General features: G+C 37.7%; 2 protein-coding genes across 2 annotated transcripts in view; both read left to right on the forward strand.

The window, feature by feature from the left end:
• The first annotated feature begins 2,830 nt into the window (after positions 1-2,830).
• LOC124595459 lies at positions 2,831-6,293 on the forward strand. Its single transcript, XM_047134208.1, has 2 exons — positions 2,831-3,129; positions 3,290-6,293. Exon 2 carries the CDS (start codon positions 3,518-3,520, stop codon positions 4,520-4,522), a length of 1,005 nt encoding a protein of 334 aa, XP_046990164.1. The 5' UTR covers positions 2,831-3,129; positions 3,290-3,517; the 3' UTR covers positions 4,523-6,293.
• Positions 6,294-7,391: 1,098 nt separating this feature from the next.
• Positions 7,392-21,290, forward strand: part of LOC124596401 (dynein regulatory complex protein 8) — a 192,558-nt gene continuing 178,659 nt past the window's right edge. Inside the window, exon 1 of the mRNA XM_047135528.1 lies at positions 7,392-7,478. Within this exon, the coding sequence (XP_046991484.1) occupies positions 7,460-7,478 (19 nt within the window). The 5' untranslated portion in view covers positions 7,392-7,459. The remainder of the gene's footprint in view (positions 7,479-21,290) is intronic.

A 21,290-nucleotide genomic window follows, 5' to 3' on the forward strand; every position in this document is an offset into this window, starting at 1 on the left:
CAAACCAATGTCGGTGTTGACAGACTGAGGCGAGGTATAAGCTTTGTGCCGTGTAGTCATCAAGGGTACATGAGTGGACCTTCAGTTCCGAAAGTCCATATCAATGAGTTTTTATTGAATGGTTCGCAAGCTGACACTTGTTGATGTCCCAGCATTGAAATCTGTAGCAGTTTGCACTTCTGACACGTTGAACGATTCTCTTCAGTTTCTTGCAGGATCTTTCTTCGGCCTCGGCGGTGTCGGAGACTCGATGTTTTAGTGGATTCCTGAAATTCACGTTACACTCGTGAAATGGTCGTACGGGAATATCCCCACTTCATCATTATCTCGGAGATGTTGTGTCCCATCGCTCTGGAGCCGACTGTAACACCAACTGTAACACCACATCTAAACTCACTTAAATCTTGATAACCTGCCATTGTAGCAGCAGTAACCGACCTAACAACTGCCAGACGCTTGTTGTCTTATATACCGGTAGGTGTTGCTGACCACAGCGCCGTATTCTGCCTGTTTAAATATATGTATATTTGAATATGCATGCCTATACCAGTTTCCTTGGCGCTTCTGTGTGTGTTGTTCGTAATATTCTGTCCTGTTGAATTGTGTGCTACCAGTGGCGTAGCTATTTGACTTTAACTTGCTGCCTGCTTCGTTGCAGGTTCATGATAGCGATTCCCTTCAGTGGAGGAAATCATTCTGAGTTATTTATTCTGCTCTGCATTACAGCCATACCGTTCATAATACTCTGTCCGATTGAATGCTGTGCTACAATGGCATAGCTATGTGAGTTTAACTTGCTGCCTGCTTCATTGCAGGAAATATTGTTGTAGGTAGCTGTTTCTCGTATTTCTTTACTTTCGGTAAGTTCACATTGTTTTGTACCTGTGGCTTAAAGATTTTCTTGGCAGTACATACAAATAATGGACGGGAATGGGCATGTCTATCATGTGTGCTGTCCATCACATCTTGCCTCTCTTTGTAATTGGCAGCGCAGGCATTTGAAACATTGTCTCACAGAAAGTATGTACAGTTCTACAGAAAACATCATTCTATGAGCACCTGTGTACAGCATGGGGAGGAGCAGCAGATGTACACATTCAGAGAATCTTAAAACTTCAAAACGAAGCCATCAGATTCATAACAAAACTAACACCATGGGAATCCTACAAAAACAAATTCAAAGAATATGAAACATTAACTTTACCAAATTGTACATGTAACAGACAATATTTCTTTTAACGGTAAATTGTACAGCACCTCTAAACAGAGATTTTCATGGTCACAACAAAAGAACTAGAGAAAATTACCATTTCGTAGGAAAATATTGAAAATGATAGATACAGACGCTACAAACACAGGAAGCTTATTTTATAACAGACTGCTGCTAAACACAAAGAGCATAAAGGAACTAGGCACCTTCAAAAGAAAACTGAAGGAACATCTCATCAACAGATGTTGCTATAAGGTGAAGAAATATTTGCAGCCAAATCCAAAGGACGAATGCAAATGTAAAATTGGAGATGAAGTAAAACACTTTCTTTTTCATATGGAAAGAAACTTCTTGGAAGAAGAAAAACGGAAAATAAAGTATAGTGCTGAAAACACAGAAGAGAAAATATACACTAAGGGCATTCGTGCAAATACGATTTAAATGAGTTTTCACTACTTATAAATATGTAAATATTTTCTGCAGTATGTTCAACATATATTATCTACAATATTTAGTTTCCTTTTCGTCGAAAGGAATTAGTATTTTCAGCAGCATAGCAAAAACATATAACTTGTTGATTTCCCTTGTGTATTCAAGACTGTTGCGTAAGTTAAATCATTGCATAAATTAGTATACTGGCATGTCATTACTGTGTATTATTACTCATTATTTGAAAAACATTATTACCAAAAATTGTTTTTATAGTCAATGAAATATATATAAGAAATTCGTTTTAGTCTGTATAAAACCATAAACATGGCATGTCTAATATCACTGTAAAATATGGCCTGCAGAAACAAAACTAAATTAAATGTATAAAATGCCAGTCATTCATGATCTTCAAATTTACATACACAGGTTTGATGTTGCCAGAACAATTCAACTGTGCTTTTGACAACATTTCTAACTTTAAATTCACTAAAATTAAGCCAATATCTCCACTCATTAGGTGATCGCCGTCCCTGATTACACCTTATTTTTTCACCATATGTGTGAGAATGTATGCATCCCAATTTTTCTAATCTTTTTGGTTTACTAACTGGTTTTCTGCCTCACTTCTTGTAAGCTATTTTTTTCGGTTCTTGTCAATAGCAGACACATTCACAATATCAGATATCATAATCGATACCTTTGTATAAATTTGTTTATCCACAACTATTTCTACACTACATAGGCTCTGTGGTCCCAGTTATCTTCTTATAACTATTTTGAGATGTCTGTTGATCTGTTGGAATTGAATGCGATCGCTCCTTCGTGTTCTCATTATTGTTTTGCTCCCAAGTGAAACTGGTCGGTTGTACAGGCTTTCCTGTCATTGCGTTTTCAAGAGTCTTCGCTGGAATTTTCACTTGCTGGTTCCCAATGTCTTTCATTCGTTGTCCTTTTGCCGAAATCTCTAAGTCGTCTGCCATCTCTCGAAAATTTATTCTGACTATAATATTCACTGCAGTAGATTTGTCTTACCTGATAACCAGAGATGTGTGTAGCAGCTGACACCATGCGCTTATGTGACGTCATTTTTTTCGTCTCTGCATATCTTTTCTTGAAGTTACTGTATCTTGAATACCCCTGTTCAGGTCTTCCTCCTGCAAGACCTGTGCCACGGGGGTGAAAGCTATGTGGGCGAAGAGGCATAAGCCACATAGTTCCTTTCCAGACCACTAGAGGCGCTAGAGGTCAAACGAAGCTGGAATTGACCAATGAGAGCTGTCTGAACTCCAATGATGGTTGTTTTGAAATATTCTATCGTCTTGCTCTGCACTGAAGTCTGTGGTCCTTGGTTACAGTCGTCTTTGTATTCGATTCATATTTACAAACTACTCATCTTCATTATAAACAGATTTTTTACTTTAAATTCATGAAGTTCACCATGGAATTGAAGAGATTTCCTGCTGAAAAATGTCCACAATTAATTTAAGGTAAGACATTTAATTTTTCATTAAATAATCTCGTAGCCTATAAATGAAATGTATTCTCTTCTATCGTGAATTAAGCAGTGTGGTTTCCGTTTGTTTATTTAAATAACTTTGATTTGTCTGTAGTAGCTTTATTTAATGAAGACTTTTATGTTGTTTTCAGAATATTCAACACAAGAGATTGACGTTGAAATACTCCTGCAAGTTCCCCGGCTGTTCATCTGGCTATTACGTGGGTTCAACGGAGGAAATTTGCAACAAGCATTTCTACAGGTTTCCAAGACTACCTCAAGAGTTGCTTCTAAAGTGGAAGAGTATTTGTAAACTGTCACCAGATGTGAAATGTGCTTCTTATTTTGTTTGTGAAGATCATTTTTTCAAAGAAGATTTTATGAATAAAAGTAGGCATAGGCTAAACAGGAGTGTGATTCCAAAGCATGTGACAGGTGTTCCTTGTGAAATTGCCAAAATCGGTAGTGAATCAGGTGTCACTGTTGTTAATAGTGAATTGGGCCTACCAAGCACTAGTGATGCTATGGCAACTGTTCATTTTACAGTTGCTAATACCAGAAGTGAAACTGGAGTTAATGAACTACAAAGCCTTAGTTGTGCTGTGGCAAGTAGTTCTCATGTAGGTGTTTGTACCAGAAGTGGATCAGGTGAAACTGGTGTTAATGGTGAATTAGACTTACCAAGCACTAGAGGGACCATGGAAAATCTTTATTATACAGGTGCCAATACCAGAGGTGAAACTGGTGTTAGAGAATTACCTAGCACTAGTTGTGCTGAGCAGAGTAAGTCATTGCATGATGCACCTCTTAAATTTTTTATCTCCATTCAAAATGAATCTGCAGAAAGTGAGTACACCTTCTTATCTGAAACATTTTGTATTGAAGAAAGTGGGGTTTTAGGTACAGGGGTTTCAAAAGCAGACTTAACTCCAACAAAATCAAAAATGTACAAGATCCATAGGTATACTCTAACAACGCTATCAAAACTGAAAGCAAAGCTACATGATGAAAAATCAGAACTGAAAGCAATTAAAGATTTATATGACAGCAATACTTTCTCTTTCATAGAATCTAATTTAAGCTCTGTTGCCAAAAATTTCATAAACAGCCAGTTACGAAATGCACATCGATCAGCAAATACAAGGCGACGAACACTCGAGGACAAAGTATTTGCTTTATCGTTATACAAAAGAAGTCCCCGCCTATACAAATACTTGTCAGTTCATTTTTATCTTCCTTCTATGAGGTATCTGAAATGTCTGTTGTCTTCTATACCTTTTGAACCAGGATTGAATCCTTCGGTCATGAATGCAATGAAAGCAGAAGTTGAAGTAATGAACAACAGTGACAAATATTGTGCTATGTTGTTTGATAAATGTCTTTAGAAATAGGGTTGTATTATAATGCAAGCAAACAAGAAATTTCAGGGTTTCAAGATTTAGGGCATTTAGGGAGGTCAAATTTTCATGCAAATCATGCATTAGTTTTCATGGTTAGAGGCATACAGAAAAGCTGGAAGCAGGTTGTTGCTTATTACTTCATTCACAACTCAGTTTCAAGTATCACTTTAAAAAGTCTTCTTACCTATGTCATAAGGCAATTGCAGGAAATAGGGCTAAAGGTAATTTGTACAGTTTGTGACCAGGGTGCAACCAACCAGAGAGCACTGAAGGAACTCTGCTGTGAGAAATCTACTGAGTCCACTCCATTTCATTTTGTAGTCAGGGATGAACCTATTGCAGTAATTTATGATGTCCCACATCTATTAAAAATACTAGAAATACTCTGCTAGGAAATAAAATACAGTTTGGGTTTAAAAAAGAGACCAGTTTTGGATATATTCACAGGGCCTCTCTCCTGGATCAGCAGAAGATGTTTAAGATATTGCCAAAACTAAACAGGAATCATTTTGAAGTAAAGGATTCTTTTACTAAACTGAAAGTCAAGGTAGCTGCATCCCAGCTTAATCATACAGTTGCTGCAGTTACTGAAACTTATGTGGCATTTAATATCTTACCTGCTGAGGCAATATACACTGCAGAATTTGTTGAACAGATGGATTGTTTATTTGATTCACTGAACAGTTCCTATTGTTATCCACAAGATGGCAAGTCTTATAAGTGTGCCCTCTCTGCAGAGTGCCCACGTATTGAAATGTGGTATAGTCTGTTAAAGGAAATGGAAAATTGGAAAGTGTTGGAGCTAGGCACAGGGAGAGATAAGACAAATATGTTCAGTTTCATAAGTGGGTGGCAAACTACAATAAGATCACTGATGTTCATTTGGAAGAGATTTAAAAAAAATGGCTTTAATTTTTTAAGCTTGAGGGCTTTCAATCAAGACCCAGTGGAGAATGTATTTTGTTGTGTGAGGCAGCATGGTGTTGCAAATACCAGCCCAACTTGCTTTCAGTTCAAAGCAGCATTGGAAACAGTTATAGTCAATAACCTACAAATTCACTAGGTAATTGTGAGGATGATAGATGCATGCCAGTAAGCAATTTAAGGCAATTTTTGGGAGCTAGTGATGACAACTTTCTTGACTCCACAACAGACCATTCCATTATGGATCAAAGTGCTTCATATTGTGCCCTTGCTGATAATGAAGCTGCTGCTGGTAATGGTGGGTGTCAAGTAAGAAATGACAGATAAGCACTAGCATATGTAGCTGATTACATTCTACGAAAGATGGGTGTAACACCTGAAACCAACTGTAGTGACTCTAAACCAACTCTGTTCTCACCAACACCCACAGAGCATCATTTATTTATGAGTTTCAAAGAATATGATGCTTTAAACACAAAATTATTGTATGCTAGTGACAGCTTAATGTCCTTTGTAGCAAATGTTCATAGTCAGTTGTATGCATGCTTAGATAAATGTGGACACCAGGAGCAATTGGAGAATACATTCTATTCACTGTTTAAGTTTCCAGAGGAAATAACATTTTGCAAGGCCCATTTTTCTGAACAGTATATCTTAAGACAATGTGTACCTCTATTGCTTTACAAGTATGTGAAAGATTGGAAAAACACCATCAGTAATAAAAGACTTGATGTTGTTAAAAACAAGTTCAGTAAACGATTTAAAGCTTTATAATAGTTAAAAGAAAATTTTTCTTGTGTGCTTGAGAAATAAAAAGCAAGTTTTGTTTTCATTTCACTGTTTTTATCCACCTTTCCTGCTTTTTGTACTTGATATTGATGTTTTCTTTTTTGTGTTGAAGCATTTACAGCAGTAAGATGTAGGAACATTTTTAAGAAATTAATGGTCAGTAGTGCAAGTTTGCTGGGCAGTTACTCAGAAATTATAGTCCTGAAATATAGTTGTAACAAATTTTAGAATTCTTCATTAATTAATATTGTGATAAATATTTGTTAATTGAACCTCTTTAACTGCTGGTTATTCTCTTAATAATAGTCTTTTTTCTCCACTGATCCAGCAGCTTGTATGATGTAAAAATTATGACATTATTTAGGAATATTTGTAGTCCAGTTTAGCTGCTACAATGTTATTTGCTTCAATTATTTACACTACAAGCTTGTTTCGACTTACTTCTGTTTCAAGTGTTGCATCTAGTTCTTATGAACCATAAAACATGCTGGAGTTTTTACATGTTGATAGATAACAATATAAGTATGTCAATTTAAAAGTCTATTTTTGACGTTTGCGCCTGGCAGTCGCTGCTCCTATCATGTTTTCTTGTCTGTCAGACGCAAACGTCAAAAATACACTGTAAATATTACTGAATAGGTTTCTCTCTACTGTAGTACAGTGTGCTATAGCTGTGTTTCAATTATTTTGTTATGATGCCAGCCAAAATAATTACATGGCACGCCCAGAAAAATAAGGTAATAGAATTAAAATAAAAATACAAAACTACAACGTAAGTAAACTAGGGGGAGGGGGAGGGATGTAATCCGTTGTTTTTTCATATTTTAGTTCATCTCCATACCACTTTAGGCGCTGCTGTCAGTCTGTGTTTCCCACTTTTAACACGGGAGTTGCGATTTTCTTTTTTCTTCTTCTCTGGCCTGTGCAGCTATGGCAGCAGTAGCCAATCTTCTAAGATTTTCGGATAAATCATCTTGTCCTTCCTCTCCAAAATCTTCGCCGCCCATTCTTGAATATCCACTATAGTCCTATACAGATCAAAATATAAATTATTCTTTCTTTTCTAGTTTCTAAGTATCACGCGCACTTTAATGAGTTTGTCGCTTGCTAACCAAGGATGCTGCTGTTGATATCGGCGCAACGCTGTGTTGCTGGGCAACAATTGTCTTATTTTCTTGTCCTGTTTTACAGTAAAATATTATAAACGAAATGGCAGCCGAAGAACAAGGTATGCTTTAGAGTTCTATGTATTCCACTCTAATTTTTGTTTACGAAATTGGCTAGAATAAACTATGTGCAGCATCTTAAAATTATTTTGGTGTCTCACGTAACGATGTCTGACATTAGGAAGTATGTGGTTGACGTATGTAGCTCTTAAAGCCATACCGGTAACGTACAATATTTTTATTTTGTTTATGGCGCTGACACGTGTTGGCAAACGTTGTATACAGTATATTTGTATTAAAGTTGAATTATCTGACGATATAATGTTTTTTGCCACCAGAGCACTAAAAATCTATGGAAAACCCGTTTTGGTGCGATTTATTATAATACAACTAGGAAATGACACATAAGCAACTAAACCTGCTCCCATAATTGTATTTTTCTACAGTTATGACACGACTATTGACTGGATAGGCCTTATGAACGGCAGCGACGTGAATTTAAGAGACTTCTTCCGTCGTTACCAATCAGGACCAGGATGGCAGGCATTTAAGATTATACATATTGTTTCCTTATACTGCTCATGAATACGCAGGTTCACACGTTCAGCCAGCCTGAGGCAAGAGATTTACTGTTACTACTAGGGTCCAGAAACTTTCCATGCGCGTTGTAAGAAAGAACGTGAGAACGGAGACAACGCCGAAATGTTCTGTTAGGTTACTGTATGCATGACCTAGTACCCTTATGCATGTTATACCTATTGAAAAGTGATTTTTTGCTTTTTTTAAATACGAGGTAAAAATCAGTTCTGTTAAATGTGTTACTCCAAACAGGGATAGCTTGAAACGATTTCTAGTGATCGTGTTTCAATGTTGGCATTGTGTTGTTTGTTATATGATTATCGGTTTTGTACATTATTCTGAACAATCATACGATGAGCAGTACTTTAGCAAGAAACTGAAGCACATGAATGAACTTACTAGATATCGTTTATGTTGTTGACCAGTAGTGCGCGCGTCTTACTTCTGTACCAGTATATTATATTATAAATCGTAGCTTATCAATCTCAAATAATGGGTTAGAAAGACCGCCATCGAGTTACCACTAGAATCGTGCAGCAATAGCTAATCACTTGCCTCAGGTCAGTGTCAGCAGCAGAGGGTGTGAAATATGTAAATTAATGATTAAGGAAACAGTTGCAGCTTATGGTGTTTCAAACGCCCTGCCATCCTGTTCTGATCGGTAAATGTCGGAGAAAGACTCTGAATTCGTGCTGTTGCTGTTTACAGATTTTTCTCTTAAACTGAGTGCGGGAATCAAAGCAAAATATAATTTGTGAAGGTTTTTTATGTAAAGGTTTTTTTAAATTACCGCTACCAGTCACAAACTTCGTTAACTATTGTATTACTTATGTATTTAGCGACATGTTTCGAGGTAAACCTCATCTTCAGGCTAAATGGCATTACAAAAACAACTTTAAAATAAGGCCATACTGATGTTACATAGTCTTTTCGTAAATGCTCGGGTCATCTTTTTTCTTCTAGCGTGACAGTCTCGTAGTGATGCGCTGGGGTGCATCCATTTCCGTGCCTCTCCTGGTCACTGTTCACAAATTGTCACTAACATAGCAGTTTCCAAGTCACTGCTACGCCCACTGCACTACAAAACTGTTTGTGATCGTGTTTCCAAGTTACTGCTATGTTAGTCACAATTTGTGAATAGTGACCAGGAAAGGCACGGAAATGGAGGCACCCCAGCGGATCACTACGAGACTGCCTCGCCAGAAGAAAAAAAGATGACCCCAGCATTTACGAAAAGACTGTAACATCAGCATGGCCTTATTTTTATATTATATTTAGCCTGAAGATGAGGTTTACCTCGAAACATGTCGCTAAATAAATAAGTAATACAATAGTTGACAAAGTTTGTGACTGGTAGCGGTAATTTAAAAAAAAAAACTTACCATATTTCTTGAGACAGTCATGGTCGGAAAATAGTCAAAATGGCTTCAAAATATAATTTTGTTAATATTATTTTTGAAACGATTTTTTTCAAAATCACCACATCGTTTATAGCCCATGTAATATGGAATATTCCCAAATACGCAAAACAGTCCAGTTTCTCCATTTTTCCTGAATTATTAAACGTAATGAACCCGGCTCCATGGCAGACGACGCGCACTGAGTGGAAGTGTCTATGACACTTATCACCATTCGCTGTGCTGCAGTGAATTCCTTCTATTGATAAATAACCAGTTTTCCGTTTGAAAACTATCATTGAAAGCCTATTACATGAAACTAAGAGGATCGGTCTCATACTGACAATTAATTCTGCTTATTGAAATTTAAACTCGCGACAAACAGTGGACATATTTTTTGTGGTATAATTATCAAGATTTCGACAGTATGGAAACACTTTATTCAGACAATAACATGACATGCGCACGTTAGAGACCCTTACAAAGTCACGTACTGTTTACATTGATGGAAGCCCGTAATCCAGGGATCAATCTGGGCCGATGGTACCTTATGTCCGGTCACTGATTACATCCCTCACTTTTAATGAGTTGGCTGAAGTCATGAGACAGCTATATGCACATGTACGGGTGGTGGTACTATCGCGTACACAAGGTATAAAAGGGCAATTCATGGGCAGAGCTGTCATTAGCACTCGCATCAGGTGATTCACGTGGAAAGGTTTCCAATGCGATTACAGCAACCAACGCGAATTAACAGACTTTGAACACCGATGGTTGTTGGAGATAGATGCATGAGACATCAAGAGTGCAATCAGAATACCAAATTTCGGCTTTACCTCACACACCTGGTCAGATGAGTTTCGATTTCAGTTGGTAAGAGCTGATGGTGGGATTCCAGTGAGGCACTTACCCTACAAAGCCATGGATCCCACTTGTCAGCAAGGCACTGTGCAAGCTAGTTGTGGCTGCATGATACCGGGAGCTGCGTTTACATGGAATGGACTGGGTCCTGTGGTCCCACTGAACCAATCATTGAATGGAAATCATTATTTTCGGATACTTGGAGGCCATTTGCAACCATTCAACGATGGAATTTTTGTGGATGAAAGTGTGCTACACCACCGGGCCACAGTTGCTAGCAACTGGTTTCAAGAACATTCTGGAGAATTTGAGCAAATGATTTAATCATCACCGGCCGCGGTGGTCTCGCAGTTCTAGGCACGCAGTCCGGAACCGTGCGACTGCTACGGATGCAGGTTCGAATCCTGCATTGGGCATGGATGTGTGTGATGTCCTTAGGTTAGTTAGGTTTAAGTAGTTCTAAGTTCTAGGGGACTGATGACCACAGCTGTTAAGTCCCATAGTGCTCAGAGCCATTTGAACCATTTAATCATCCAGATTACCCAAGATGAATCCCATGAAACATTTATGGGATATAATTGAGGGGCCGGTTCATGCACAATATCTTGCACCAGCAACACCTTTTGCAATTATGGATGGCTGTAGAGGTAGCAAAGCTCAGTATTTCTACAGGGGACTTCCAACGACTTGTTGAGTACATGATAGGTCGCGTTGTCGCACTACTCTGGCCAAAAGAGGTCTGACATGATATTGGGGTGGTATCTCATGACTTTTGTCATCTCACAAGGGAACCTCCCCATCGCACCCCTCTCAGATTTAGTTATAAGTTGGCACAGGGGATAGGCCTTGAAAAACTGAACACAGATCAGTCGAGAAAACAGGATGAAGTGTGGAACTATGCAAAAAATAAGCAAAATATACAAACTGAGTAGTCCATGCGCAAGATAGGCAACATGAAGGATAGGGTGAGCTCAGGAGGGCCGTGGTCCCGTGGTTAGCGTGAGCAGCTGTGGAACAAGAAGTCCTTAGTTCAAGTCTTCCCTCAAGTGAAAAATTTACTTCCTTTATTTTCGCGAAGTTATGATCTGTCCGTTCGTTCATTGACGTCTCTGTTCACTGTAATAAGTTTAGTGTCTGTGTTTTGTGACTGCACCGCAAAACCATGCGATTAGTAGACGAAAGGATGTGCCTCTCCAAAGGAAACCGAAAACATTTGATAGCAAGGTCATAGGTCAACCGATTCCTACACAGGAAAATACGTCTGATATATTCTATACGAGACTGGTGACGGCATGTGCATCACATGACAGGAATGTGTTGTCGACCCACCAAACTTGTACAGTTGGCGAATGAGTAAAAAGATTCTTCTACCTTGCCCGATTTAGGTTTTCTTGTGGATGTGATAATCACTCCCAAAAAAGTGATGAAAACATAAGAGTTTGTCACATAAACTGCAAAAAAGGAATGCAATAGTTTCACAGTCGCACAGTTTTCCCTGTGCTCTGTCAAAATATATGTTTTTGACGTTTTCAAATTTTTTGGTGTGTAGGCCGTCAAATCCCGCATATGTCCAAGCAAATCTGAACATGTCCAGGAATTTTGGAGAGCGAAGTTGATTATGTGTGAGTGCCTGAACTTTGATAATTGTCTGAAAATAAAAAAAACAAAACTTCTCACTCCATGGAAAACTTGAACCAAGGACCTGTTGTTCCGCAGCTGCTCACGTTAATCACCGGACCATGGCGCTCTTGAACTCATGTTCCCTTGATGTTACCTATCTTTCACGTGGACTACTCAGTTTGTATATTTTGCTTATTTTTTTCATAGTTACACACAACTTCTTCCTGTTTTCTCGATTGATCTGTGTTCAGTTTTTCAAGGCCTATCCACTGTGCCAACTTATAACTAAATCTGAAGGGTGTGCGATGGGGAGGTTCCCTTGTCAGTGTAAAACAGTAACAATACTGTATGTAGTATTGTAGTAGCTAACAGTGGCTAGTGAATGTCACATGATTCTTTTGGATTTGTTTGTTTCATAAATGTGCAACAAATAAATTTCCAACCAAGTGCAAATACTATCTTCAACTCCTGGAAGAAGGTTCATTACAAAACTGAAAGATGCTAGGCAGATAATTAATGGTGTCACTGAATGCTGCCTTTAAAAACTGATATGGAATCTGTACTGCCATTCTTACACTTACTGATAGTGAACATTCAAGAATCATTCCTTCCCTGTGTCACTCATTAGCAGAAATGTGTAACATATGCTACCAACTCTGTGTACGATAGGCAGGAAGAGTGTCGTAGCAGCTTTACTACTCCCTACCACAGAATAAACTACATTTTGTTTCAGTGCTGGTATCCACCAACACCGAATGTAAGCAATCATAAATAGTTGGCAAACAGAATTTTAGACATCAGTTACGAAGCTCTGGTCAAATTTCAGAGCCTTCACTGAACATCATTGGGTCATTCCATCTCAAATCAACTAACAGTCTGAACCTTGATATCTCAGATTTGGATGAATTTTTTTTCAGGTAATGTACCCACTAACACTAGTTCAAATTTGAAATTTCAGATTTTTCTGACCTTTGGTTTTTGCGTTTCAAGGGTTTAAAAATAAAAAAAACCTCCGTTTTTGATCAATCGATGATTGTTTTAAAATGCTGTAGCTCAAAAACTATACAACCTAGAGAGCTCAAACTTGCACCATTCTTTTCCTCTATAAATTCCCTTCAATTTGATATGTAACGTGGCTGTGCTACCTACATCTGAAAATTTTAAACTATTCCAAAAAAACATTTTTTGAAATTTCCAAAATACGTACCCTCTGATTTTTTTTATAAAAATTGTATGTGTTGTCCAGTCTAATTGACAACATGCATGCAAAATTTCAAGATGGGATCTCAATGGGTTCTTGTATGAAATAATATTTTACTACCGCAATACACACTAGTGAGGTGAAAAGCAGACTATTTCTATGCTATGAATACTAAGGTAGGCCTATGTAACTCTAACAAACTTAAATTATTATGTTAGCCTTTTTATGCAATATTACCCTCTTATTGTTTGTTAATTCATTAAATGATATTTTAATGCGAGAATAAAATATATAAAAAAATAATAACTTAAGAATCTTACGATTTTGTACGACATTCACTTTTTTCACTTTTCATTATAAAAAAACGTGAGATTTTCATATAGGGTGAAAGCTCTAGTTTTGGCCACTACCTCACTTATAGCCACCTTGATGTAATGGGGAAGCTACACTGCGTCCTTTCATCATATATTGTAAATGGGTGGGAAAACTAAAACATCTGCAGTATGTCTTCATATCAGATTGCTTGAAACAAATGCAGTCGCTTTCTATGTATTCCAGAAAAAAACTGTTAGAAATCATAAAGCAAAAGTTGCCTTTTGCACTTAATAAGATTATTTACTCTTCTGATGGCAGTGCTGCACAATATAAAAATAAGAAAAACTTCCTTAATTTGTGTTTGCATAAAACTGATTTTGAAGTTGTGGCAGAGTGGGAGTTCTTTGCAACATCCCATGGCAAGAGCGCATGCGATGGCCTTGGCGGAACTGTTAAGCGGCTAGCTGCTAAAGCCAGCTTACAAAGGCCATACAACCAACAAATCTTAACACCCAAATCACTTTATGTATTCGCCATGGAAAACATAAAAAACATTGACTTTGAATATTACACAACAGAGGACTATGAACTGACCAAAGAATACTTACTTACTCGGTTTAGTGACTCAAAGGCGATTGTGGGAACACAAAAGTTTCACTCATATAAACCCTGCACAGAGAGTCAAATTACTGCCCAGCCTTATCATTTTAGTCTGGATGAGTCTCTTGAATATGTGACAACACTGAACTAAATAACACTGTCACATATGGAAAATATTACTGCTGGTTTTGTGACAGTAGCATATGATGACTCTTGGTGGCTAGGATGCATTGAAGAAAAATACAATGACATGTACCGAATAAATTTTTTACACCCAAAGGGCCCAGCCCAGTCTTTTTACTATCCACAGCCAAGAGATATATTAGATGTACCAGGAAATACTCTTTTACAAACAGTGAATCCAACAACAGCTACAGGAAGAACCTACACTTTAAGTGCTAAAGAAATGAAGTTGTCTTCTCTTGCTTTGGAAAAATATCTTAAAAGATCATAAAAGAAGCACGTTTAAATTATGTTACACCTACTCACACTAAACACTAAGTTTATAAATACCATGTGTGTTAACTTTGTAAATACCAATTGGTATTAGAAATACAGTACTATCCATGCAGATATCAACAAGTTAATCTTTTTCCCAAGTGAAATTACTTATATGCCAATTTCTAATATAAGGAACTTGTAAATTATTACAAATTACACTGGAAAACCAAGAAAAAGATAATCTCTGCCATTTACAACTAAGGATGAAGGTGAGTGGCTTTATTCAAAATTTTAACTTGTAGCATGTATATTACCAATTAAAATGTGTTCACTTCCTTATGATGCACAGTTAAAAGAATCATGAACATTAAATTAAAACAACACTATATCATTTAATGAATTAACAAACGATAAGAGGGTAATGTTGCATAAAAAGGCTAACATAAAAATCTAAGTTTGTTAGAATTACATAGGCCTACCTTAGTATTCATAGCCTAGAAATAGTCTGCTTTTCACCTCACTAGTGTGTATTGCGGTAGTAAAATATTATTTTATACAAGAACCCATTGAGATCCCATCTTGAAATTTTGCATGTATGTTGTCAGTTAGACTGGACAACACATACAATTTTTATAAAAATATCAGAGGGTATGTATTTTGGAAATCTCAAAAAATGTTTTTTTGGAATAGTTTAAAATTTTCATATTTAGGTAGCATAGTCATGTTATGTATCAAATTGAAGGGAATTTATGGAGGAAAAGAATGGTGCAAGTTTGAGCTCTCTAGGTTGTATAGTTTTTGAGCTACAGCATTTTAAAACAATCATCGATCAAAAACAGAGGTTTTTTTGATTTTTAAACCCTTGAAACTCAAAAACCAAAGATCAGAAAAATTCGAAATCTCAAATTTAAACTAGTGTTAGTGGGTACATTACCTGAAAAAAAACTCATCCAAATCTGAGAGGTCATGGTTCAAATCATGTAGTACAATTCGTTGATTTGACATGGAATGACCCCATTTTATTCTTATTATTTTTCCTGCCTTATCCCATTATCTTCATAGGGTTAGTATGTTGATCTGAATTTCACTAGATTATTATTATGTAAATTGTCAATAGAATATGAAAATAACTAACTAACTAATCAGAGATGGTAGCCAGATGCCCTTTCTGTTCCCATCTTTACTGAACATAAAATAAAGAAAATACCTTCCGCTTTTTAGAACTGCAATATTGCACGCAGCAGTAAAAGTTTTTGGTCAGGTATCTCTCTTAAAAGATATTTTGATAATATGTGATGACAATCTTAAATGATATCACTGTATATTGTAGAGAAATGTAAATGAATTGAATTCTTAAACAGGTATAATTAATTTCTTATAAAATTATATAAAACCAAATTATTAGTGATGAGGTCTAATATGTTTGGATACATACATATATTTGGGATACTGTTTTAGTTTCATGGCTAGTTTTGTCCCTGATTGTTATGTGTCACAAAAATAACAACTTTCATGGTTGTCTTTCACGAGATAAAAGATAATAAAATATTTCACAAGAACAACTCACATGACACTTACACTTGCCTCGGAAAGTATCCCAGGTTCGAGTCTTGTTGCTGTACACAGTTTTAATCCACTAGGAAGTTTCAAAGCAACCCACACTTTGCAGCAGAGTGATAATTTATTATATTAAATATTGCTGTTTTGCTGTTGCTCAAATTCCTCAGTGGAATTTGGAATAAAGACTAACTTTTATCATAAATAAGAATATTTGTTTCCATATTGATTAACTATTGCTAAAACCCAAGTGCTTACAATTAGTAAGAGAGAGAGGGAGAGAGAGCAGAAACTATGAAACTATGGAGGGTAAGTGGTAGACAGGCCCAGTTTGAGGCCCAACAGTGCTTGGGGCACCAAGCTGAGAGGGATGTCAGAGGTGACACAATTGTAAGATTTCTGTAGAATGTATCACCCTTTCCAGAGGCCTCTTGGGTCACCCAAGTGCAAGTAAAAAAAAGGAGCTTAAGTCTGTGGGGCAAAGTGTGTGGCTGTGGTGTCTCCTCGTAGATAACAGTACAGCCCTTATAGATGGGGAAGGATGAAGGGCCATTCAGCCCGGCCACCTTTTACCATCAATAAAGATCTCTGATACTCTTTTGATAGCAGTCTGCTTGAACCTGGGGCTGTGCTGGATGGACTGGAATGAAGAAAATCCCAGGACTGGACCCAGTACCTCCAGGCCTGAAATCAAGTGTCCATACCCAGTAGAACACAGAAGGGTTGTCATTTTCAAATTAAACAAAAAAGACTCTGAAACATGAATTTCACATTTATTATTACTGTTATTTCTTTCCTGCACCCCCAAAGGGAGGCAGGTGGGCTGGCAATGGTACAATAACCCTTTTATCAGCCACAGGTGTTTTGAAATACAGTGATGGTAGTGAAGATGTTGAAGGTAACACTGAACTGAGTAGGAGACATCTTCACTATGAAGGAATAAGATAAGGCAGGGAAATGTTGATTTTATGGAATCTTGGACCCATCAATGGGTTGTGGTAATGGGGACAAATGTAATATGTGAAAAGCTTGGTGGTAGCGAAATATTCGATGGATTGACTAGGACTGAGGAAGTGCCGTGTTGATGTAGAGCAAAGAAAGGGAACTGTGGGAAATAGGGGAAGCTTAGATCTGGGGAGGGATGGTGATACAGTGTGAATCCACTATTCACTTCATAGGAAGTTCACAGTTTTTTAGAATTTTTGGATGATTTTCAATATATGTTTCATCATTGGTGTGTCTCTTTTGAGGAAAGTAGGAAGAGACTAAAATACAACTTTCCATTGTCTCCAGTTTTAATGTGCCACATATGCTAAGATTATGAAAATAATGGTAATATATAATTTTTAATATAATAATAATAATAATAATAATAGCAACAATTTGTGTAAATCACTGCCTAATACATCAGTACAACCTTGTACAGAACTGAAATGTGCACAATAACAATTTAGACAAGAAGAGAGTAGAATCTTTTGGATTGTGGTACTACAGAAGAATGTGGAAGATTTGTTGGTAGATTAAATAACTATTGAGGAGGTATTAAATCAAATTGGAATGGAAATTACACCAACTGAAAGAACGGATTCGTTTATAGAACATATTGTGAGACATCAAGGAACTGTCCATTTGGTAATGGAGAAAAGTGTTTGTCTGTGTGTGTGTGTGTGTGTGTGTGTGTGTGTGTGTGGGAGGTGAGGGAGGGGTTAAGAATTGTAGAGGGACACCAGTAAGAAGATTCATATGGATGAAGTTTGCAGTAGTTTACTGAGATGAAGAGGCTTGCACAGGTTAGACTAGCATGGAGAGCTGTATCAAACCTGTCTTCAAATGCAAGATGACCACACTGATAACAGCATAATGTCAAAGACATGGCAGTTTAGAGAAATAACATCACTTGAAAAATACATGTTGCAAGATATGGGAAATGTGGCATGCAGTTGATATAAGAACTATAGCAGCAACAGACTTTCACAGCTTTGATGACTTCATAGTTTACTCAACATAAAGTCCAACTGTGCACTCACTGTTGTTAGAACTTCCCTTAGCACTGTGAATATTACACATTGTAGGCTAAGGCCATGTACATGTGTAAATGGGGGAAAATGGATTCATTCAGTCATTTCCACCTACTTTCAGGAAAGCTCAAATGTTCAGTTATGTTTTTCCCAGTGGAATGTCTTTCCTTTTCTTACTTTGCTGAGTTTCCTTTTTCTCATGAACATAGCAAGTGTATTATAGGCATCACACATGTTCAGCTTGTGAATAGGCACCTTTAATTGACTGAAATGGTTTCTACAGCTGGTCAGTCCACCAGTCTGTCTTCAAACAAGCAACAGAAAAATAGAAAATGTTGCCATCTTCGAGACCCTCTTTGCCATTCTTCATCATTATCTGGCTAAAAAGGTCAGAAATTGATGTATGTGAAAATATAAAGACTTTTAGAAAATTGTTTCTTAAGGGGGTCATGATCCCCCACTACTCTCCCTTTGATTCACATGTGAGAGTGATGGATATTTCATATTAGATGGGAGGGATTAATGTCAGACCAGTTTTCATTGTGTTGGAGTGGGTATCAGTTGAACTTGTGCTGGAAGAGGAGACGGAGAGAGTGTATATGCATGATCGGTGGAATATGTTGGTATAGTCATGACAGCATCTTAGTATTGGAAATTACAGAGGAAATTATTAGGTTTTCGAAGTTGAGCATATGGCATGTGTAGCATACAGGAAAGTGTTCACTGTTGACAGCGGAGGCGAATTTGATGAACTGGCACAGGATATTAATAGATGAGGTGAAACATGCAGAAAGCTAGGCACAGTTCATGTTATTCAAGAATTTGGAGGGTGTGATAGAACTTTGGAGGAATAGATCCCCAAGCGACATTGACATTCCAAAGGACATGCTGGATCAGAGCATTGAGGGTGTTAAGAGACACTATCATCATGTTTTGCAAGTTGGTAGTTGTAGTCTATTATGGGCTTTCTGGGTGACTGGAGTTCAGTAGCAGGAAAAGGAAGGGAAGAAAAAATATTTGGACAACATGGACTGGGAGAAAGGAATGACAGAGGAAGCCAACCAGTAGAATTTTGTTCAGTGCATAATTTAATCATCACTAACACTTTAGGTTACTAGTAGAGGTTGCTTTTTAACTCAATCGACTCTCTATCTCATTTTCAGTTTTAAATTGTATATAGTTAAAGTATAGTGTCTAATGTCAATTTCCTCATGCATAATATCCATATGCTTGATGTTGTACTGACTACCATCATTCTGAAGTAACGCACTCCACATAGTTTTTGAGATCAGGATTCATTTTGTAATTTCATATGAATGGAAGAGGGAAGTTATTGAAGCTGCTCACCATCATTGAAAAATACATTTCCAGCAAGATGAAAACATGCATACAAGTAGTCCATAAAACTATGAGATAGGTATATACACTGGTCAGCCAGAACTTTATGACCACCTGCCTGATAGCCAGTATGTCCATCTTTGGGATGGTTAACAGAAGCGACATGTTGTGGCATGGAAGCAGTAAGGCATTGGTGGGTCATCAATCCTCTGACAATTCCAGGGAGAGGGGCAATGAGCTCTGATGCCACCTTCAATCCATCTCAGATCTGGTGGGTTGGGGGACCTGCACATCAGTTGGGACTTGCCACTGTATTCCTTGAACCACTCCATCTCACTCTTGGCCCTGTGATACGGCACATTATCTTGTTGAAAAATGCCAGTGCTGTCAGGAAACATGATCGTCTTGAACAGGTGTACGTGGTCTGAAACCATTGTACAATACTCCTTGGCCATCATGGTGCCCTGCACGAGCTCCACTGTACTCATGGATGTCCATGTGAATGTTACAGAGCATAATGGAGCCACTGCTAGCTTGTCTCCAGCCCACAGTACAGGTATCAAGGAGCTGTCCCTCTGGAAGACAGCAGATTCATGCCCTCCCATTAGCATGATAAGGAAGGTATCAGGATTCATCAGATTATGCCACACCCTGGCAATGTGCCAACGTCCAGAGCCAATGGTCACATGCCCATTTCAGTTATAGTTGCTGATGTCGTGGTATTAACACTGACACATACATGGGTCATCGGCTGCAGAGGCCCATCATTAGGAATGTTTGGTGCACTGCGTGTTCTGACAACGTGTACTCTGCCCAGATTTTAAGTATGATGTTAGTTCCACCACAGTTTGCCACTTGTCCTGTTTTATACCAATATGCCCTGCCTTTCGATGTCCAACATCTGTAATGAGGGGTGGCTGCCCAATCTCAAGACCTCTGGACTTGGTTTCACCTTGGTTTCACCCCATGTTGAAGACACTCACATCAGCACTCTTCAAACACCTTCACAATCTGTCTGCAGTCAAACTCAGATAGATTTGGTGCCTTCCCCATTCAACACACAGACATCACTCTCTTTGATACATCCTGTGAGAGAATGGCTTAAAAGTCAGGCTAGGTCAGCAGGAGCTTCACTAGGGACTGAGCTGTTGTTCTGTGCCAGTAGGCACCGACCATAGAATGCAGGTATCTGATCACACGACAGGTTCGCCAACTTGGGACAGGAGTAAACACACGAGGGAAGACACTCGTTGCCTTAGCAAATGAGTGTAGTGATAAGGGATGTACAGAATTGCTAAGACAGCTGTGTGGTGCAAGGCCGCCACAGAGTCAAGGGATATGAAATGGAAGCCATAATTGAGCTGTATTTGAGCAGCAAAATAATTGATGATGACACAAGTAGAGAGGATACAAAGTGCAGAGTGGAAGTAACTAGAAAAGAATTTCTGAAAGAGAGAAATTTGTTAATATTGAACATAAATTTAAGAGTTAGGAATTCTTTTCTGAAGATATTTGTATGGAGTGTAGCCTTGTACACAATTGAAATTTGGACAAAATCAGTTCAGGCAAGAAGAGAGTAGAAGCTTTTGAAATGTTGTACTATAAAAGAATGCTGAAGAAAAGGTAGATCAGACAACAGACTAGGAGGTACTGAATTGAATTGGAAAAAAATTTATGGCACAGCTCGACTAAAAAAGGGATAAGTTGATAGGAAATATCTTGAGTATCAAGGAATAGTCAATTTCGTAACAGAAGCTGCATCAAACCAGACTTTGGCCATAAGACCACAAAAGCAACAACAACAACAACAAAATGGGCATTCTGTTGGATAGTTAGTACTGCATATCTCCAAATGCAAGATGACTGTGAATAAAATATGACCTCCCATTGTTCGACAAGTAATTGTAGAATGTATACATATATGTGTTTATTTTGAAAACTTACAAA

Source organism: Schistocerca americana, chromosome 2 (genome assembly GCF_021461395.2).
Source record: "Schistocerca americana isolate TAMUIC-IGC-003095 chromosome 2, iqSchAmer2.1, whole genome shotgun sequence".
Taxonomy (NCBI): Eukaryota; Metazoa; Arthropoda; class Insecta; order Orthoptera; family Acrididae; genus Schistocerca; species Schistocerca americana.